We start from the raw sequence: 20,705 nt of genomic DNA, 5'->3' as shown, positions 1-20,705 counted from the left end.
AGAATCCAGCTCCCAGCTGTAATGCCAGCCATAGAATATTCATCAGATTGACTGCAGGAGGGGTGAGTAGTTCAATGGAGCACCAGCTAGGAGGGAGCTCTCCAAAGCCATTAGCCAGCAATCTGTAGGGAATGGCCTTTACACAGAGGTTTCAACCACACCACACCTAAGGGATTGCATTCCCTGGACCTCAGGAAGAAAAGGTAGCAACCCCCTTCAGTGTTGGCCATTCTCAAGACCATTATAAAATCCCCCCCCTCTCGGAAGGTCCCTGAAGAAGCCACAACATTTGCAGCCAGGATATGGGGACTCTCCACAGCCAGAACTGCAGAAAAGCAGCTGTGGAACTCTCATCCACTGGAGGTTCACCAACCCCAAGCCAGAGCTTCGGCCTTTGCAAAGCCACCCACCCCTTGCAGCCCTCTCCCCCACCTTAGCCTCATCCGTTGTCTCATAGGCAGAGGTGTATTTTTTCATGACCGGCTGAGCGAGGATCTGGAAGCGGCGCCGGAACTGAGTCAGAGCCAGGCGATCTGTGTATCCTGCAAGATGCAAAGAAGGAGCTCCGTCAAGGCTGGTCATGGGCTGGCCCCGAACAATGGCTCAGTTAAGAGTGGAGGCTCCAAAACATCCTAGCGTTCACAGCCTTGTGCAGGTCTTGCAAACTGAGGGCTGTGGCTTCCTTGACTGAGTCTATCCATCTCTTGTTGGGTCTTCCTCTTTTCCTGCTGCCCTCAACTTTTCCTAGCTTGTCTTTTCCAGTGAGTCTCGTCTTCTCATAATGTGACCAAAGTTCAGTATTTTTCGTTTAGTCATTCAGTACCCATCCCTAAATCTGTGATTTTCCCCACCTCTCTAGTCAACACTTCAGCTTATTAACATAGGCTGTAACCTGCTGGGCAAGAACCGTGGAGCTCTGAGGTGTGCCCAGCACACGATGGGCGGGTAATGCCAGTGCTGTTGGATGGGGCAGGATCCCCAGCGGTGGTTTGTCTTTTCCTGTTTCTAAAATAATGGAAAACCCCCAACTGTCAGCCCGGCTCACCTGCTCTGTAGATCCTCAAGGCATCCAGGATCTGGCCCCCAGAAAGCTGGACTCGCAGTGCTGGGACGTCCCACCCGGAGGGCTGCAGCGTCTTCTCTTTGATCCCATCCACATCCATTCTTGGGATGAGGCAGTGGACAAAATGGATCTGGGATCGTTTCACAAGGTTAGCAAGAGCGTCCTGCAGCCACAGAGGAAAACACACAGGGAAACTGGATTTCTGCCGTAGCCTGAATCTTTCTGACACGAACACACCGACTCAACTGGATCGCACACAGACTCAAACACACTCACACTCCTGAGGAAGATAACACAGACGCCAGAATGCCTCTGGCCTTAAAAAAAAAAAACTTTCAAGGAATTGCTTTTCAAACCACTACTTGGATGTCATTCAGCTAAGCAAGCCAGGATCCAGTTTCTCAGCTCATTTGCTCTGCAAGATTTGGGGTGAATACAGATCAGAAATATCTTGTAGTCTGGCAGCTGTGAGTTTGCAAAATGGTGACTCCTGGCTGAAAGCTGGAGCATTCCATAGCAAAACTCGCACGTTGCCTTCTCTTTGGACCAGCCAAAACACTGCAAGACAACGGGGGTTATTGCATTATGTATTCCCAGTGATGTATTAAGAGTTTGAAAATGTTATAAAAAACATCGCTTTAAAAGGGTTTTGGGATGCCATGGCTAAAAAATGGTTGGAAGATGTCTTCACAGCTAAAGAGGACAAACAAAGTGCGAACAGTATTTTTTTATAGCAGTTTCAAACTCTTAATACATCGGTGGGAATACATAATGCGGTAACCCCCAACGTTCCTGCTTTTGAGCTCTCTGATTCACTCCAGGTGTTTAGAAAGGGGGGAGGGGGAACAAAAAATATGTTTCGAACCCTGTCATTACGGCACTGATCCCCAGGGCATTTCCTCTTGAGCCTGAACAGTCTTGAACAGGAATTTGGGGTCACTCCCTACCAACTAACTGAGCGGCTCAGCACGGAGCTCGTCCCAGACACCGGCTCTGGGCCTAGCCCTATGCCTCTGGCCTTGGCAGCCTCTCCTGTGGGGAGGATAAACGTAAAAGATCACTAGACCCTTGGCCACTGCCCAATGTACACTCCAGATGGGTAACACAATCCCCCCCCACACTCCATATAACAACAACCCTCAGGAAAGAGTTCAAGAGTGTGAACAAAAACCGTCCGTCCTGGCTGAGGGAAGGAGCCCTTTCGCTCACCACCTGAAGTTTGATCTGAGCACACATGGATTTCTTCTTCACGGCTGCGAAGCTGCTGGTGAAAGTCTTCCTCACGCTGCCAACCCGCTGCAGAGTTTGCTGGGAGCCCCCGTCCAAGCCTGCCACCGACCGGCACACCAGAGGCATTTTGGACCGCTGCAGAAACAGCTTCTTCAGAGTGTCTCTGGCAGGAAAGAAGTTCACAAGGCATGTCATAAGAACATAAGAACATGAGAAAGGCCCTGCTGGATCAGACCAAGGTCCATCAAGTCCAGCAGTCTGCTCACACAGTGGCCAACCAGGGGCCTCTAGGAAGTCCCCAAACAAGACAACTGCAGCAGCACCATCCTGCCTGTGTTCCACCGCACCCAAAATAATAGGCATGCTCCTCTGATACTAGAGAGAAAAGGTATGCAGCATGACTAGTATCCATTCTAACTAACAGCCATGAATACCCCTCTCCTCCATGAATATGTCCACTCCCCTCTTGAAGCCCTCCAAGCTGGCAGCCATCACCACATCCTGGGGCAGGGAGTTCCACAATTTAACTATGCGTTGTGTGAAAAAATACTTCCTTTTATCTGTTTTGAATCTCTCCCCCTCCAGCTTTAGCAGATGACCCCGTGTTCTATGGGAGAGGGGGGGAAACCTCTCCCTGTCCACTCTCTCCAAACGACGCATAATTTTATAGACCTCTATCATGTCTCCCCTCAGCCGCCCTCTTTCCAAGCTAAACAGCCCTAAGCTTTTTCACCGCTCCTCACAGGACAGTTGCTCTAGTCCCCTAATCATTTTGGTTGCTCTTTTCTGCACCTTCTCAAGCTCTGTAATATCCTTTTTTAGGTGTGGTGACCAGAACTGTACACTGTATTCCAGGTGTGGTCTCACCATAGATTTGTACAAGGGCAGTATGATATCAGCATTTTTATTCTCTATTCCTCGTCTAATTATGGCCAGCATGGAATTTGCCTTTTTTACAGCAGCCGCACACTGGGTTGCCATCTTCATTGAGCTATCCAGTACCACCCCAAGATCCCTTTCTTGGTCGGTCGCTGCCAGCACAGATCCCATCAGTGTACCATATGTGAAGTTGGGATTTTTTGTCCCAATATGCATCACTTTACACTTACTCACATTGAATCTCATTTGCCATTTTTTTTTATATAGATTTTATTGGATTTTATACTAAAAAATTTCCATTGCATTAAACAACATCTATGACAATATAAAATTTCAATTCTAACCTAAAGTTGTTATAGTTCCATAACATATAATAAAGAAAAAAAAGAAAAAAAAAGAAATGAAAAATTTTGACTTCCCCTTCACCTCTATCTTCCTCTTAATAAAAAGTTCATCTCGTCGTAGTTAATCTAATCTTAATAAACTATCAATATCCTGTATAAAAAAAAACCATAATCTGTTAGTAAATATAATTATGCTTATTCATTATAAAAAAAACCAAAAATAATCCTCTGGATCAGATTAGAAAATATTCTTCCATTCTTCCCTATTTTAACTCATATTCACAATAATGCATCCACGCCTCCCATTCCCCCAGAAACCGAACGTCATTTTCTTCATTTAGAATAGCTATGAGTTTTGCCATTTCTGCCACTTCAAACATTTTAACAATCCAGTCTTTTTTCTCAAGAATTTCTAGCCCTTTATTCCCAAAATGATATCTTAATCTTAATTCCACTACATCATTAATAGCCATGCCACCCGTCCACACTATCAAAGCCTTTGGATCCAGCAATCATGTTTAAATCAATCCTTTAACCATGGTCTAATACTTCCTTCTGTAACTGAAATAGACCAGTCAGGTATGGGAACAGGATTTCTTTGTTCTCTCTCATTTCCTCAGACAGGATACGTATCCAAAAATAACTCTTTCTGGGCTTCATCTCCATCGTGGCTTCAATCTGTATTCCTTGACCTGCTCTCTTCTTCCTTATATCCACACGTCGTTCCATGACTTTTTTAAATGAAAAGTCTATTTCTTGTATGTCTGATCTCTTTGTCGCCGGCTGGTTGCTTTCTTGAACATCTGTCTTCTTCTTTGTATCCTTGTATTCTTCCATGACTTTTTGGGCAGAAGAGTCCATTGCTTGTATGTCTGTATTTGTGGTCATCGTTTGAATTTTCAAGACTTTTATATCTTCTATAACCAGATCCAACTTCTGATTGCCTACCTGTGATGATTGGTCAAGAGTCGTCATCATTGAAATCAATTGAGCCATCTGTGTTGAAATCTGTTTTAATTGTTTAATTGTCGCCTCAGAATGTTTAGCAAGCATGTCCTGTATTTTTTTTTCCATGTTTGAATTCTGTAAAATTCCCTTTGATTTCATAGGAGCAGGGCTATGTATTAAGCCAAAAGAAGCTGGTAAAATACATGTCCACAGACAGGGCCTTTAAAGTTCTAATTAAAAGATAGTAATTCAAACATCAGCCTTATAATTTTTTCGGGTTGAAAAGAGTCGAAATTGGCTCTAGAATTGCGTTTTAAAGTTTTGAAATACCAGTGAGTTTTTTCGGTCGCTCTAGGTCGGGCTGATCAGGAAGTATACAGGAAGTTGCTAGTGCTGTGGACCTCTTCTCGATGGTCGTTCCTTCAGGAATGATTTCCAAGTAACTCGAGTGCGACGCGTAATCGGTCCTACAACTACTTCCTGTTATTTTAGTTCCGATGATAGATAGGTTGTTATAGAGGGTCTTCCGTTCCAGGCGCTCCCTTACTGCAAACGTGGCAGGATATTCTTCGCCGGAAAATCAGGAAGAAAAATCACCCTCCCCTTCCCTTGGACCCATTGGTGATAGTTCTTGTCAATCAAAAGGTATCCTTCCGACTCTTTATTATGGTTTAGGCTGATCGGATTGATAAGGCTCCTGTCGCTAATCCCGATGGCTAACTCAGATCAAACTTTTTCAGTTCAGATTAAGGAGGAATGGGGGTCCCAGAAATATTCTTATCAGCCCCCCGTCTGTTCAAGTTTCCAGTAAGTAGACGAAGAGTTCTTTTGTACTCACTTGGGTGTCAAGAGGTGAGGTTCTTTTCTTTATGTAGTCCTTATGTTGGTATTAAGGTGGTGGAGGGTAGAGCTTGATGCCTAAGTTGCGTTTTGGCGATGTCCTTCCCTAGTGCCCTCGCAGGACCGGCGTCCAGGACTCCGAGGGGCTTAAAAAGCCCCCTCAGAGTACCTAGGAGGTCAAACCGCGTTTGCGGGCTGCAGGGAATTCCTGCTTTCCAACCCACTTGCAAGGGTCGGATTGGGGTATCTATGTACCCCAGAAATAACGCAAACTTGGATTTCTCCCAGGACAGCCTGGGGAAATGGAGTGCTCTCCCCCGCAGCACCACCGGAAGTCCGAATCTCATTTGCCATTTTAATGCCCATTCTTCCAGTGTGCAGAGATCCTTCTGGAGCTCTTCACAGTCTGATTTTGTTTTAACCACCCTAAATAATTTGGTGTCATCTGCAAACTTGGCTACTTCACTGTTTAACCCCAACTCCAGATCATTGATGAACAGGTTGAAAAGCACCGGTCCCAACACAGATCCCTGAGGCACCCCACTGCTCACATCCCGCCATTGTGAGAACTGACCATTGATTCCAACTCTCTGCTTCCTATTTTTCAGCCAGCTCTCAATCCATAACAGGACTTGTCCTCTTAACCCGTGACTATGAAGTTTGCTTAGCAGTCTTTGGTGGGGGACTTTGTCAAAAGCTTTTTGGAAATCCAAATACACAATATCCACAGACTCATTCCTGTCCACAAGCTTATTGACACTTCCAAAAAACTCTAATAGGTTAGTGAGACAGAAGCCATGTTGGGTTTTGCCCAGCAGACCTTGCCCTTCTATATGCTTGACAATTCTATCTTTAATAATGCTTTCCACTAATTTACCTGGAACAGACGTTAAGCTAACTGGCCTGTAATTTCCTGGGTCCCCCCAGAACCTTTTTTATAAATGGGTGTTACATTGGCCATTCTCCAGTCCTCTGGTACAGAGGCTGATCAAAGGGACATATTACATATCTTTGTTAGAAGTTCAGCAATTTCCCATTTGAGTTCTAGAAGAACTCTAGGATGAATACCGTCTGGTCCCTGTGACTTGTTAGTTTGCAGTTTGTCTAGACGTTCTAGGACTTCCTGCCTTGTTACCCCTATTTGCCTCAGTTCTTCATTTTCCCCTCTCCAAAATCTCTGTTCAGGAGAAGGAATCTGCCCTGTATCTTCAACAGTGAAGACAGATGAGAAGAATTCATTTAGTTTTTCAGCAATCGCTTTATCCTCCCTTAGAGCTCCTTTACTCCCATTGTCATCCAATGGCCCAACAGCTTCCCTAGCTGGTTTCCTACTCCTAATATACTTAAAGAATTTCTTATTGTTTGTTTTGATGTGTTTAGCAATACGCCCCTCAGAATCTTTTTTGCATCTCTAATTATCTGCTTACATTTCCTTTGTGCAAGTTTGTGTTTGCTACTGTTCGCCTCGTTTGGGCAAACCTTCCAGTCTCTGAAGGAAGACTTTCTTTCTCTAATTGCTTCCTTCACCTTACCCGTTAGCCATGGTGGTGACCTCTTGGACTTATTACTACCTTTCCTGACCTGCGGTATACAAGCTAGCTGAGCCTCTAGTAATGTGGACTTGAGTAACCCCCAAGCCTTTTCAAGAGATTTAACCCTCCTAACTATTCCTTTCAACTTCCTCTTTACCAGTTTTCTCATTTTAGAGAAGTTCCCTCTTTTAAAGTCAAAGGTAATTGTGTGAGATTTCCCAGTCACTTTCCCACTTACATATAAATTAAATTTGATGCCATTGTGATCACTATTGCCAACTGGCTCAACTACATCCACATCCCGCACTAAATCACTGGCAGCACCACAGAGTATTAAATCCAGGATCGCCTCCCCTCTGGTTGGGTCTATGACCAACTGTTTGAGGGCACAGTCATTTAGGATGTCTAAAAATTTTATTTAGACATATTCTAAACACATTCAGACCCCAAGAAGAAAGCCAATTGCTCTGGGGGAAGAGAGGCATCCTCCTAACTCCCCAAGACCACTCTTGCAGAGTGGGCCACGGTTCAGTGGCAGAGCATCTGCTTTGCATGCAAAATGTCCCAAGTTCCACCTCTGGCCTCTTCTGTTAAACAGATCGGGTGGGAGGTGATGTGAAAGACCTTGGCCCGAGACCCTGGAGACCCGCTTCCAGTTTGAGTACACAATATTGACAGTGATGCAGAAGTGGCAGAACCTGAAGGGCACTGTGCCAAGGGGGAGTTGCCAGTCAGGAGGTTTGCTGGCAGGAATCATGCGCTGCCACCCTGATGCGCAGAGGGCCTGGCGCATACCCTCCCTGACAGCCTGGAGAGCCCCTTGCAGTCAGAGGCTCCCAGCCCCACTGACTTCAGCCGCCGGTCAGCAACACTGTTGTGGAAGACTCCCCCAGAAGCCCCAGCCCAAGTTCCCTGGCAAGGGCAAGTTTCCCTGCCCCCCCAACCCTCCACCTCCCCTGCCACTGCTGGGGACAGCCTTGAGAACAGAGGTAAGTTCTACCCTTCTGCTCTGGAGCGGGCGAGTACAAGACAGGACATGAAAAGGGGGCAGAAAGGCATTCTGGGATGGCACTCCATGGGCAAGGATTCCTGGGGAGGGGAGTTTGAATACCCTCTGCTTGAGCAGCCATAGGCTTGCCATCGGTGGCTGAGGGAAACAGCCCAAGTCTCTTTGCCCCTCGCACACGCCCGTCTGGGAGTTGGCTGGCTTGGCAGCTCCTCCCGAGTCTCTTCGATTTTTAAAAAGCTATGGAATGTATCATCTCTCCTTCACAGCCCCCCAGCTGGTTCCCAACCTGCTATAAAAATTGTTTTCAGCTTCATCACTGTCTTCTTTCAGGCCTTAATGGAAAGAGAGCAGGAGGGAAGGGAGCGGCAGACAGCTCTGCCTCTGCCTCCAGGGTGAGCTTCGCTTCCCCCTCTATTAACTTAGCTCTCCAGCCCCAGAGAGACACTTTTACAAGTTCCAATCCCAATTAAGGCTCTTTGTTCATTAAGGAAGGGATGCTATTCCTAGCACATAACAATGCTCATTGACAAAGTGCATAATCGCTGTATGGAGAGGAGGAGAAGCAGCAGCCACGGAGGAGGGAACAGCTTGCCAAACGGGGCCATAAAAAAAAACCCTTCTACTCGGGGGTACACTGGCCCCACCACCCGCCTTCTAGGGGTCATCTCCTGGCGTTGGTTCCTACCACTGCTGGCTGCTATCTGTGCCCCAGACCATGATGCCACACTTCCCTTCCACAAAGGATTTGCACAGCATAAACAAGACTCTTGCTCATCATCTCTCCACCCTGCTGGGCCTGCCTCATTGATGCAGGGGGCTGAGAGTCTGCATGAGAACATCAGAAGAGTCCTGCTGGATCAGACCAAAGGCCCATCTAGTCCAGCATCCTGTTCACACAGAGGCTCACCAGCTGCCTCTAGGGAGCCCATAAATGAGATGACTGCCATGGCATCCTCTCCAGCAACTGGTTTAAGGAGGCATTCGACCTCTGGTACTGGAGGGAGTAGGTATCCATCATGATTCATAGCCATTGATAGCCCCTTCCTCCATGAATGTGTCCACACCCCTTTTAAAGCCTTTCAAGTTGGCAGCCATGACCACATCCTGTGGCAAATTCACTATGAGCCGTGTGAAGAAATACTTCCTTCTGTCTGTCCTGAATCTCCCACCCTTCAGCTTCAGTGGATGACCCTGGGGGATTCTAGTATTATGGAAGAAAGAGAGATAATTCTCCCTGTCCACTCTCTCCATGCCATGTCACTGTCACAGTGGTTTTGGGGCCACCTCCCCCTTGGTCCCATAAACTCATCCCCGGGGGGCCTTACCCTACTCTATAAAAAACATTATTCAGAATAGCAGTTTGCATGACCCACTAAGGAATGTATGTATATGGTAAATGTGCAGTAAATTTGGTATCTTCACATTCAGTTCAAACGAGAAAAAAAATACACTTTTTGTTGAAGCTCTAGGTTCCCAGAAAAACTAACTTATAGGGATGAGTGTGTGACCTTTTTGTACACAACAATAAATCTATGCTCTGATCTAATCTCATAAGGAAAACTGGATTAGGTTTAGGTGAAAGTGAAGTGAAAATTGGGGGAAGGAACATTAACCACATCAAGAATATAAAAGTAATGACTAATGGGGAATGACACAATTTTAAGGCTGATGATGAAGAAATTGAAGTTGTTCAAGATTTTCTATTCCTTGGCTCCATCATCAACCAAAAGGGAGATTGCAACCAAGAAATCAGAAGGAGATGGCGCTTAGGAGGGACAGCCACGAAGGAGCTAGAAGAGATTCTTAATTGTCATTGGCAGCCAAGATCAAGACAATTCATGCCACAGACTTCCCCATTACTACTTATGGGTGAGAAAGTTGGACAATGAAGAAAGCTGACAGGAAGAAAGTTGATTGCTTTGAAATGTGGTGGTGGAGGAGAGTTTTACGAATACCATGAACCCCTCAAAAGACAAATAAGTGGGTTCTAGATCAAATCAGGTCCTTCATGACCCCACTCCATTGCGAGAACTGACCATCTATTCCGACTCTCTGCTTCCTGTTTCTTAGCCAATTTCCAGTCCAGGAGAGGACGATGCTCAGCAGGACCACTCTCAACCCAGCGAGGCACACCATGGCCCAGGCTCTGACACAGAATTCTCCGTCCCCAGCAAAACTTACATTTTGGACTGCTGGAGAACCTGGATTGCATTCTCTGCCGAGAGGTTCCACTTGGCTTTTGCCACCCAGCCGGTGGCGTCGTAGCGGACCGGGTCCTGGCCCAGCTGGTGGGAGATCTCAAACTGCAGCGGCTGCTCGCACTTGCGGAGGAATCCCTGTTCTGGAAAAAGAAAGCATTGGGACCATGAGCAGAGGACAGGCAGCAGCCGACAAGTGGAAAGGACTGCAGAAAAGGGTACTGTGGCCTCAGCAGCACCCACCAGAGGAGGCTGCTCAACTAGGGGCTGCCATGCTCTGCAGATCTCTGAGGCCTTCTCCATGCCCTTCCACCTCCGACCATTCTCCATTCAATGCCTCCTTCTGCAAAATGTGAAGTTTGCATTCACCACCCTTTTCCAAGTACAATTTAATGAACTAGGAAAGCAGAATGTCCAAAATTTGCAAAATGCCTCCAAGAAATATGCATTTACAGGCTTGTATGAGAGGGGGAGTCGGACTTCAGAATTATTTATTAATGTATTTTTCTTTTGTTTAACAAGCCAGTGGTCTTGGGCAGAATCAGTCTTATAAACACCATTCTCTATTTCCATCCTTGCATAGAAGCCGTGGCTGCCAGAAATGTAGCCACGGCCGAAGTAAGAATTAAAGTGTTTTTAAAATGTACATGCTGTGTCTCCAGACACCTGGGGTAAAAGCAATATAACAAACTCATAAAACGCAACAATGTAAAATTATCACTAATAAAAGAAGTCATCAACACACACTGGGGGCATAAAAGCCAATCCAAAACAATACTCGGCAGACTAAAATAATATTCATAAAACTGACCTCAGGCTAGAAACAGGTCATAAAACCAGCGGAGGTAAAGGGAGCCCCTAAGTTAAAAGCCTGGGTACAAACAACTGCTTTTGGCCTGGCACTTAAAGGGCAACCGGGCAGGTGCCAAGTGAGCCTCAAAGGGGAGGGCATCCCAGAGCCAAAGTGGCACTGTTGAAATGCCCTGTGTCTAGTCACCACCCGTGCCAGGGGCACAGAGAGCAAAGCTGGAGAGGCACATCTTAATTGGCCAGCTGGATAGTGTGTGTGGGTCCTTCATGCGCCCTGTTCCCAAACCAGGCCGGGGCTTAAAGATAAGAACCAGCCCTTTGAATTGTGCCTAGAAGAAGACGGGCAGGTAGAGCAGATTTTTCGACACCAGAGCGATGGGATCCATAGACCCTGCCACTGTCAGCAGGCTGCCACATTTTGGTGAGGTTTCCAGACTGCTTTCAAAAGCAGCCCCCACATCAGCCGTGGCATGGTCCTCTAACCAGGAGATGAGTGTACCAGGGATCACCATGGCCTGCTCCCACTTTCCAAGGAATGGGCATGTCTTGTTATATTTTGAAAGATGTTCTTAGGGTGGCTAGTCTGGCAGGGAACAGCCCAGGCTTGACATCAGGAAACGGAAACCACGTCATCATTTGAAGCTCCAGAAGCGGCGCTACCACTGCCCACAAACCCTTCTGCCCAGACAGCCTCCCTTCCACATTACCTTCCTCGTGCAACCCTTCCTTCACAAAGTGGGAGCACAGGCGATCAAGCGCGGCACTGTCACTCGAACCGTGGATCAAGGCCTCTTCATCCAGAATCCAGAGCAGGCCCTTGGGCTCCTCCACCTGGCCCCCAGCTGAGACGTGAACCTGCGGGGGGGGGGAGGGAGAGACCATCACTCATGAGCGGCATTAAGTGGCATGGGAGGCTCCGGGACTTCTCCAAAGCCAAGTCCCACTCCCATGCCCATTGCAGGAGAAACCTGAATCCCACCAGTCCTGTGATATGGATCGCACCCTCTAAGGGTGCCCTCACCTTTCCTGAAGCAGCTCTTCTCTCCCAGGGAGGCCTCTCCTTTCCTCCCCGGCACCCAAAGTGCAGTTTTTACACTGAGGAAAATTCATTTCTCCTCCCCTTCACCCGGCAAGAACATCAGCTCCAACCGCCTGCACCATCTCCGCTGCAGTTTTGCAGGCCTTGTGGTCACTACATGGACCTCACCTGTGTCACCACTTGCAATAAGAGCCCTGACCTCTCTGCCAACTAGTGCCCCCACTTCCCCCCTCAGGCAACACTCAGTAAGGGGCTGCACAAGGGCATCCAACAAGCATTCACTGATGGTATTACTGCAACTGTCCACCACCACGAACTCTTTGTCTGCTTCAGGCAAGAGAATGTCTCGTGCGCCCTTGGCCCGGGCCATTTCTGCCTTGCTTCTTAACAGAGCCTCTTTTTCTCCAGACTGTTTCCTCCACCGGAAATAATCAGATCCCCCATGATTGACATTTGGATTTGGCCAGATCAGCCATGCCAAGGAAGCAGGGTGGCCAGCTCTGGATTGGGAATTACTGGGGGATTTTGGGGGTGGAGCCTGAGGAGGGCGGGGTTTGGGGAGGGGAGGGACTTCAAGGCCATAGAGTCCAATGGCCAAAGCAGCCATTTTCTCCAGGGGAACTGATTTCTATTGCCTGGAGATCAGTTGAAACAGCAGATCTCCAGCCACCACCTGGAGGTTGTCAACCCTGCAAAGAAGGGAGGCATCTTCCAGGTTCAAGGAAGATGGCAGAAAGCATTTCTTGCTGCTGAGTTAGCTTGCTTCTCCAGCAATGTTCCTGAGTCCAGTGAAGCCCCCAAACTCTTAACCAAGCTGAACCCCAGCCAATAGGGGAAGCCCAACGTCCTCCAAGACCTTTAACCTCTCCAGCCAGCCTCACCTCTGTCCTTTAGCCACTTATGTGTTTTCCTCACAGGCCTGTGTGGTTGCCTCATGGCTGCTGCAGCTGCCAATAGACCACAGGGCACTCCCTGGTTTGTTTATGGATCATTGTGACTCTGTTACCAGGATGGATGTTGCCAGGATCTTGGGATATGTGAAGGACGTATTCTGGATCCTTCTCCAGGGAATGCACTGGATACTATTGCTCTTGAGCTTTATTATAGACGCCGTTCAAATCAGCATGCATTAGAGATATTACATCAGCAAAAAAAAAACCTTTGCAGGAAAGTCACAACTAATCATCACGTCCTGAGAATTTAAGGACTCAGACCTGGGAGTTCACAAATGTTGAAATACCTTAAGCAACTGAGCTGATCGTGAACTAGGTGTCACAATGGTGGAGGAGGATTAAGAGGCCTTTGCCGCAGCAACCGTCGCCTCACAGTCTTCCCGTGTAGCACACTCTGTCAGGTTCACTACGAGTTTTCTGCCAGCATCTCTCTAGACATCTCCCTGCCTTCTTCAGGTCACCCAGCTCCATGATAAAGCCAAGCAATAAATCAAGGAGTATACCTCAAAGGCAGGAGAGGACAAGGAGGGGTAACCCTACCTAGAGCTTCCAGAAGCTCCACGTTCCAAGCTCCCCAGAGCCTCAACAGAACTATCATCTGGGATCCTAAAATCCCACAGAACATGCTGGAAATCCAGTAAACCCATCAGTCTCTGTGGGTGGACCATTTTAACGAGCCCACCCAGCCCAGCAGAGAGGGGGGGGAATGCCCAGCTTCCCTCCACCATCTGGAAGGCAGAGTTTTGCTCCACCACCTTCGCAGACTGGCCCCAGTGGGGAGCTCCCCACACAGCTGCTCCAATTGAGGCAAACCCACAGATTCCTATCTGAGATGAAGCAGGAGGTGTGGGGGTTTGTTCCATTTCAAAGAGGAAAGCACAGGAGTCCCCACCAGTTGGGCTGGGAATGAGTACGGCATCGCGTGAAAGGTCCAGCTGGCCATCTGGGGCAAAAATGCCCATGTGGAAGAGGTCTGGGTTTCCTCCTGGGCAACAGGAGGTGCACTTTGAGCCACGCCAAGCGCTGCTTGCGCTCCATCACAGCTTGCGGTGCACTGGCTCATTTGGAAAGCCTTTTCTAGCCTCCCAGCCTAAAAGCGCCTCCCTCCCAGGTCTACGCTGACCAGCATGTTTCCGCTTCAAATGCATCAAAGCAGTTTGTGTTTTCCCATCATGGGGAAAGGGCTGCCCCCACTCCTTGCCTTTCCCCTCCTCTCCCCCCACTTTTTTTATTTTTTACCTTGGATGAATTTTTATCCATAACAGCCACCGTAGTTGCAGGAGAAAGATCAGGCAGATCAAAAGCCATCTCGATATTTTCCTAGAAAACATTAATGAGAAGCTTTGAGTTTGTATTTGAGTGAAAGAACAAAAGAACCTTTTATTTTTTTAAAAAAAATTAAAAGACACCCTCTCCTGCATCATCTCTGTTGCTTACTGACATTTTGAAGGTTCCTGATCAAAGTTTCCCTCTCCAGCATCTTTGAACTGACAGCTCCCCTAGAGCCGGGTGTCCTCCCTGCCCCGGGTCCCCTGTCATCCAAGGAGACGCGCCGGGGCTGTCAAACACGCTTCACAAAGAACAGGCAGCCTTCAACATCAGAGGGATTTGGTTATGTAAAGGAGTCACTCTGGGCTTGGCCAATCTGATTCGGGAAGACTCTGCATTTCCCAACCCAACTCCTGCCTCACCGGTACCACCTTTTGCTAGCCCAGGACTGTTTGAGACCAGGAGACGGGAAGAGCTGCCTGCTTATCTGTATTCCCCTCCTGCTTTGAAGGAAAAGTGCACAGTGACTGGAGGAGGTTCTCCTCCAGGAGGTTGTCCTCCAGGACATCTGCTTTTAGGCTTGGTTGCTCTGTTTTCACCTCATTATTTGTGAGCTGTTCACCCACACACACACACACACACACACACTTTGTGGCCAGAAGTCTGTGCCGCAGGGTCCTCACCTGCTGATACCACTCCAGCGTGGACACAAAGGTTCTCTCGTAGAAGAGCATCTGCAGCCGGTCTTGAGCGTAATTGTGGCAGAGCTCTTCAAAGGTCGCGGCCCTCTCCTTCCTCTGGTGTCGCGGGTTGTAGAAGCCAGGGGTGTCTACTACCATGATGGAGGCCATGGAGAGATGGTTTGAGGAGAAGGACCTGAGGAAACACAGGCAGGGCTGTGGGGTGCTGGCAGCAGTGGGAATGTTTGCGGAAACCAAGGGGGACATGTGGTTTTTCCCCAGGGGGTGGGGAGGGAGTGGCTCAAGGTGCAGGAAAACCGCATGGGAGGAAAATTAAAAAAGCCCTTTCCCCTCCTGTCGTGCTCTCCCTCAAAGCCCCAGAAGCTGTGCTTCAGAAAGAAAAGGCTGCTCTTTTCAAATGACCATAGAGCTGCCTCGAAACGAGTCGTCCCAACCCTGTCCTTTTGGGTGCAGGCAGGACACAGGCCCAGACGCGGCCTTCCTGGCCTCTCCCTCCTGCCCAGAGAAGGCTGGCAGGCAGGTGCCAGCCCATGCCTCCGGCAAGCCTTGGTTGGCTCCACGTGCATACGGGCAGGATGGGAAACTCTCAAATAATATTCCGAAAACCATAACGGCAAACTTCTGCTTCTCCCACACATCACTGCCTTTGCCTTTATACTCCAAAAGATTTCAGAAAACTCATGAAAGGGCAACTGGGAATGAGTAGATGTGCCAGTCACTGTTGCAAGCTCCCCCCCTCCACATGATTTCACGCCACTGCTTCCTACAGCCGGACTGAAGAAAGCCAGAAGCAACGCAGTGCATGATTGCAGTGGAGAGACAAGAGCAGGAACCTCTCTGAGACTCAGAGCCTGACAACTTTCAATTGCTGGGAGGCAGGAAGAGCAGTGTCAAGGCATGGATTTAGGATCTGCTCTGGGTATTTGATTTTGGAACACTCCTGACATCTCCTGGGATCCCAGAAGCGTACTGGAAGCCTAGCCTACCTCACAGGGCTGCTGTGAGGATCAAAAAGGAGGAGGGACTGATGCAGGAAGCCACTGCGGGCCCCCGTGGGGGAGGAAAGCAGAGCATAAATACATTAAAAATATAAAATAAAGCATTAAAATAATAGAGCACAATGAGGGAAAGGAGGAAAGAGATATATGGGGAAGAGATTGAGGGTTTTAACTATGCTTAAATAGAAACATAGAATCCTAGAGTTGGAAGGGACTACCAGGGTCATCTAGTCCAACCCCCTGCACAATGCAGGAAATTCACAACTGCCTCCCCCCCCACACCCCCAGTGACCCCCTACTCCATGCCCAGAAGATGGCCAAGATGCCCTCCCTCTCATCATCTGCCTATGGTCACAGAATCAGCATTGCTGACAGGAGGAACAGCTGTGGGCTCAGGCCCTAGTGCTGCTGCCCCAAGCCCACCCCCCACAGCATCTTCAGCCATGGCTCCTCCCCCACCAGGCGCAGAAGGTTGTCGGACTGTCACCCCCGCCATGCCATCTCACAGGAGGAGCCGGGTGAGCCAAAGCCCCGGCGGTTTCTCCCCATGAGCTCCACTTCTTCACGGCGCCTGTGGTAGGGAGTCCAGGCTGCCGCGCCCCACGCGTGGCTTGTAATTAGACTCCTCCACCCAGCTTCTTAATCTCAACACGCAGGTGCCCTTCACGACCACTCTGCAAAGTCACATCCATTATTAATAAGCAAACACCTTCCGTTCTCAACACGGCACAGATTTCCTTCCCGCTACTCTCCCCCCCCCCTTAATGAAAAATAAACCCTTTGTATTAGCAGCTACTCCAACGGCAACAGGGAGCTGCTCTTAGAAAAAGGTCGCTGCAGGAAGCAGCCCGAATGGCAACTTGAATATACTCTTCTGCAACCAGGAGAGAGAGAGGGGGGCTAATTTAGAAAGACCCTCCTGCAGGAAGCTTTAATCTACACAGACTCCTGGCTAACAAGAGCCTGAGCATGCCGGGAATGTTAACTGCTTTGGAAGTCTTTGAACTACATCTTGCCTGGAAGGCGAAGGGGAGTCTGAACTGAAAGCAGGTAACGCTGAACTGGATTGTGAACGAGCTGGCAAGACTAGTTTGCTGCCACCTTACTGGGTACAGGGTTGCCAGGTGCCTCTTCACCATAGGTGGGAGTTTTTTGGGATGGACCCTGAGGAGGGCAGGGTTTGGGGAGGGGCTTCAATGCCATAGAGTCCAATTGCCAAAGCGGCCATTTTCCCCAAGTGAACTTATCTCTATTGACTGGAGATCAGTTGTAATAGCAGGAGATCTCCAGCCACCACCTGGAGGTTGGCAACCCTCACTAAGTACCAGACGTCTTGCGAGATGGGCAGACTCTCCTCTGAGCCCCAAGAGAGAAAGAAATCCACCACAAGGTGAGAAAAACAAAATGGATCAGGATCAGAACTGAGTGTTAGCTTATTGCTGTGAAGCACCTTGGAGCAGACAAATGTTCTAAATAAATAAACTGTTCAAACACCTTGCAATAGCTCCTCTGAACAACTTGTGTGTGTCTACGGCAATGTAGAGCTACCAAACACACCTTACAGGGGTGTTGTAAGAAGGAAATGGAGAAAAGGGAACCTTGTGTGTCATTCTGAACTCTTTGGAGGAAAGGATGGAGAAAAATGAGAGAGCGAGAGAAAGAGAGCAATGCATGTATGTGCTTGTGAGCTAAGCCCACATTTTGGACCCATGAGTAAACACTAGGGTTGCCAACCTCCAGGTGGTGGCTGGAGATATCCCACTGTTACAACTGATTTCCAGGCAACTGAGATAAGTTCACCTGGAGAAAATGGCTGCTTTGGAAGGTGGACTCTATGGCATTGAATCCCCTCCCCAAACCCTGCCTTCTTCAGGCTCCACCCCCAAAATCTCCAGGTATTTCCCAACCTGGAGCTGGCAACCCTAGAGCCCACACAATGGACCCCATACACCTGGGGCGGGGCCCTCATTACAGAAAGGACATAAAGCAATTATTGATGTACATATGTAATGCCCAGATATAAGGGCTGGTATAGAACACTATGCATTCATACACACACACATAAAGCTTTGGGGATGTTGGCATCCAGGAGCCATGAGCCAACAAATCATACTCTGTGCCTGGTGCTGTCTCGCACAGGTAGAGAGCTCTGAATTACCTCAAACCTCAGGAATGTGTTTTCTACTTCCTAGATCACAAGACCTATAACTTGCTTAAAGACGCCTTCGGGCAATATCTATAGGCTATGCTAATTAATGTGGAGTAGACACCTAACGTGTATGGGTGCTTTTGTGTATCAATCTGCTTGTCAGCGGCTATGGGCCTGCCCCATCTGAATGCATAAATGATACTGAGCTTCCTTTGTTCTCTGGTGAGTAACCCTTCATCTTATCTGTGGGTTATTTCACCCCAGGTCTGTGTTTAGCTAAATAAAGAACTGTTGGGTTTAACTTTAACCTCCTCCTTGTTGTCTATTATTGGACTCTATAAGACAACCAGACACTTCACATAGTACGGCTGCCAGGTCCCCCTTGGCCACCAGTGGAGTTGGGTTTTGGGGGTAGGGTTGCCAGATCCAGGCTGGAAAACTCCTGGAGATTTGGGGATGGAGCCTGGGGAGGCCAGGGACTTCAGTGAGGTACACCTGCCTCCAAAGCATCCGTTTTCTCCAGGAGAACTGATCTATGTACTCTGGAGATGAGCTCTAATTCCAGAGGATCCCCAGGACCCACCCGGAGGTTGACATCCCTAGTACACAGTGTGTATGGGCAAATGGTAGACCGACATTTGCATTCCAGGTGCTGCTCTTCTGCTTTATCAGCTATCAAAGGCAAGAGAAAGAACTGTTCAGAGGTGACTGAAACATTCCCCTTCTTCCCCAAGGCCCCCTCGCACTCTGCGACTATCCAAGGGCTCTGAATTCTAAATTCCTAAATCTGTGCAACACGTTCATACCGCAAAAGCAATTGCCGAGGGAACCTGGCAGAAATGGTGAAGAGAATCTGTCGTTTTCTCCATTGCAGGCAATGCTTCTACTGCGACAGGAGCAAAGTTCTTTGTTCTCCAGTTTTTGAAATACATCTTTTTTTATTGGAGGACAACACAGACAGGAACCCCAATGCTCTCACTGGTTCTCTGCAGGGCCATCTTAACGCATAGGCCCGATGGGCACTTGCCTGGGGGCCCCACAAGCATAGGGGACCTATACTAATCTGTGTATGTTAAGTGACTTGCCATAAATAAATACTACTACACTGTAGACTAGACCATACTAAACTTTTTATTCCTGTGAGTGGTTGTCGTAGGGGCCCCAGCACACTGGTTTGCCCAGGGGCCCATAATGCTGTTAAGACGGCCCTGGTTCTCTGTTCCCATCTCCACTTGAGCTGATCATGCAGACAAGCGAGCCACGCCTTCCCCATACCTGTTGATCAGAGACACAAGAGCCGCAAACAGTTCTTCATAGAGTCCAGCAGCCATCCCCTCCACGCACTCCACCCCGGTCATCTTGGGGCCTAGAGAGAGGAGGAAGACACAGATTGCTTTACTTGCCTTCTCGACCTTTGGGGGGTGGGGGAGTCTTTGCTTTTCCCCCCCCCAGCCCCTGCCACCACCACCCTGCCACCACCGCAAACGCCCATTTATTTATTTAGGATATTTCTATGCCACCTCTTCAGAGTCCCGCTTGAGGTGGCTTACAATAAAAAAGACACAATATTAGAAACAAGCCACTGGATGTACAGAAGCCAACCATTAAAAGCCTGATAAGATAAGCCCCTCATTAAAAGCCAGGGTATAAAGATGGGTTTTTTCCTGGTGCCTAAAAGAAAGTGAAGTAGGTGCCAGGCAAGCCTCAAGGGGGAAGGCATTCCAAAGGCAAGGGGCCAGTGCAGAGATGCCCTGTCTAGTTGCTCCCTACCTCAGCTCTGAAGGTGGGGACATGGAGAGGAGGGCACGACAGGCAGGTCTTAAATGGAGGCCGGGACAGTAAGGACCACCTCCTTTCACAGACTCCAGCCCACCAGGTAAGATCTGCAGAGGTGAGGCAGGTGGTCCTACAACTTAAGCCCCTCTCCCCTGATCCTGTGGGCCCATTATGAGGGTCAAAATACACCCTTTACACCAGCAGAAATGCTGCCGCACCTCCTCTGCATGTGAGAACGAGTCGGGTTGGGTCCCTGTGTCTCAACCCACATCACCCCTATCATGTATTCTGGCCCTGAGTTGGACCTTGTGTACCTCAGAGGGGCATTCCCAGCAGGGAACTCGCAAAAAAGCATCTGACTGGTGGAAATCTCTGTGGCCAATAAGGAGATAAGGAAAAGCAGCGAATTTTTAAAAATGGTGCACTAGAAAAAAATATTTTACTATATCCCACTCAACCTGGAGAGGAACAAAACGTGCAGTTTGGCTCTCGCGCTGCAAGGAACCAGCATGGAAAACACGTCCACCTAAGAGTGAGCAAAAATCATGAGGCTGGGGGGGCGGGGGGGGCTATCGCCCCCTACCAAGAAGTCTGTTCTGCAAAACCCATGAGGATTTTCACCTCACCTTAACATTCATAGCATTCAACAGCGGCTGTCAAGAAGGAGAGATGTACCGCCACATGCCCTCCAGGAAAAGGCAGCCTCTAACCCAGAAACTGAGAGGTTTCCCCAGTGTTCCTTTGATCTTTCTCAGACCTGCTTTGCTGTGAATAGGTAAAGTCTAGATGGCTGCCATGTGGGTGGAAAAGTCTGGGTTTTCCCATCCACATAGTAGCCATTTTCCCTGTCCCTGGTCCGAGGGGTGCTTTTTTAAAAAATCAGCAATTGAATATCATTATATAGCATTATAACTTTTTTTGGGGGGGGGAACCCAAGTCTCCAGCTCCTTCAGGTGCAAAGATATAT

General features: G+C 48.5%; 1 protein-coding gene across 1 annotated transcript in view; it reads right to left on the bottom strand.

Annotated features, from left to right (window-relative positions):
* The window catches only part of MYO18B (myosin XVIIIB), a 113,650-nt gene that overhangs the window by 63,043 nt on the left and 29,902 nt on the right, over window positions 1-20,705 (bottom strand). Inside the window, exons 13-20 of the mRNA XM_056859120.1 lie at window positions 19,238-19,328; window positions 14,798-14,990; window positions 14,085-14,165; window positions 11,561-11,708; window positions 10,027-10,186; window positions 2,273-2,456; window positions 1,046-1,226; window positions 433-542 (exon numbers count right to left, since the gene is read on the bottom strand). Coding sequence (XP_056715098.1) covers window positions 433-542; window positions 1,046-1,226; window positions 2,273-2,456; window positions 10,027-10,186; window positions 11,561-11,708; window positions 14,085-14,165; window positions 14,798-14,990; window positions 19,238-19,328 — 1,148 coding nt within the window. The remainder of the gene's footprint in view (window positions 1-432; window positions 543-1,045; window positions 1,227-2,272; window positions 2,457-10,026; window positions 10,187-11,560; window positions 11,709-14,084; window positions 14,166-14,797; window positions 14,991-19,237; window positions 19,329-20,705) is intronic.

The sequence above is a fragment of the Euleptes europaea genome, chromosome 13 (assembly GCF_029931775.1).
Source record: "Euleptes europaea isolate rEulEur1 chromosome 13, rEulEur1.hap1, whole genome shotgun sequence".
NCBI lineage: Eukaryota > Metazoa > Chordata > Lepidosauria > Squamata > Sphaerodactylidae > Euleptes > Euleptes europaea.
The sequence above is the reverse complement of the archived record's forward strand: the minus strand, read 5'-3'. Positions and strand labels throughout refer to the sequence as shown.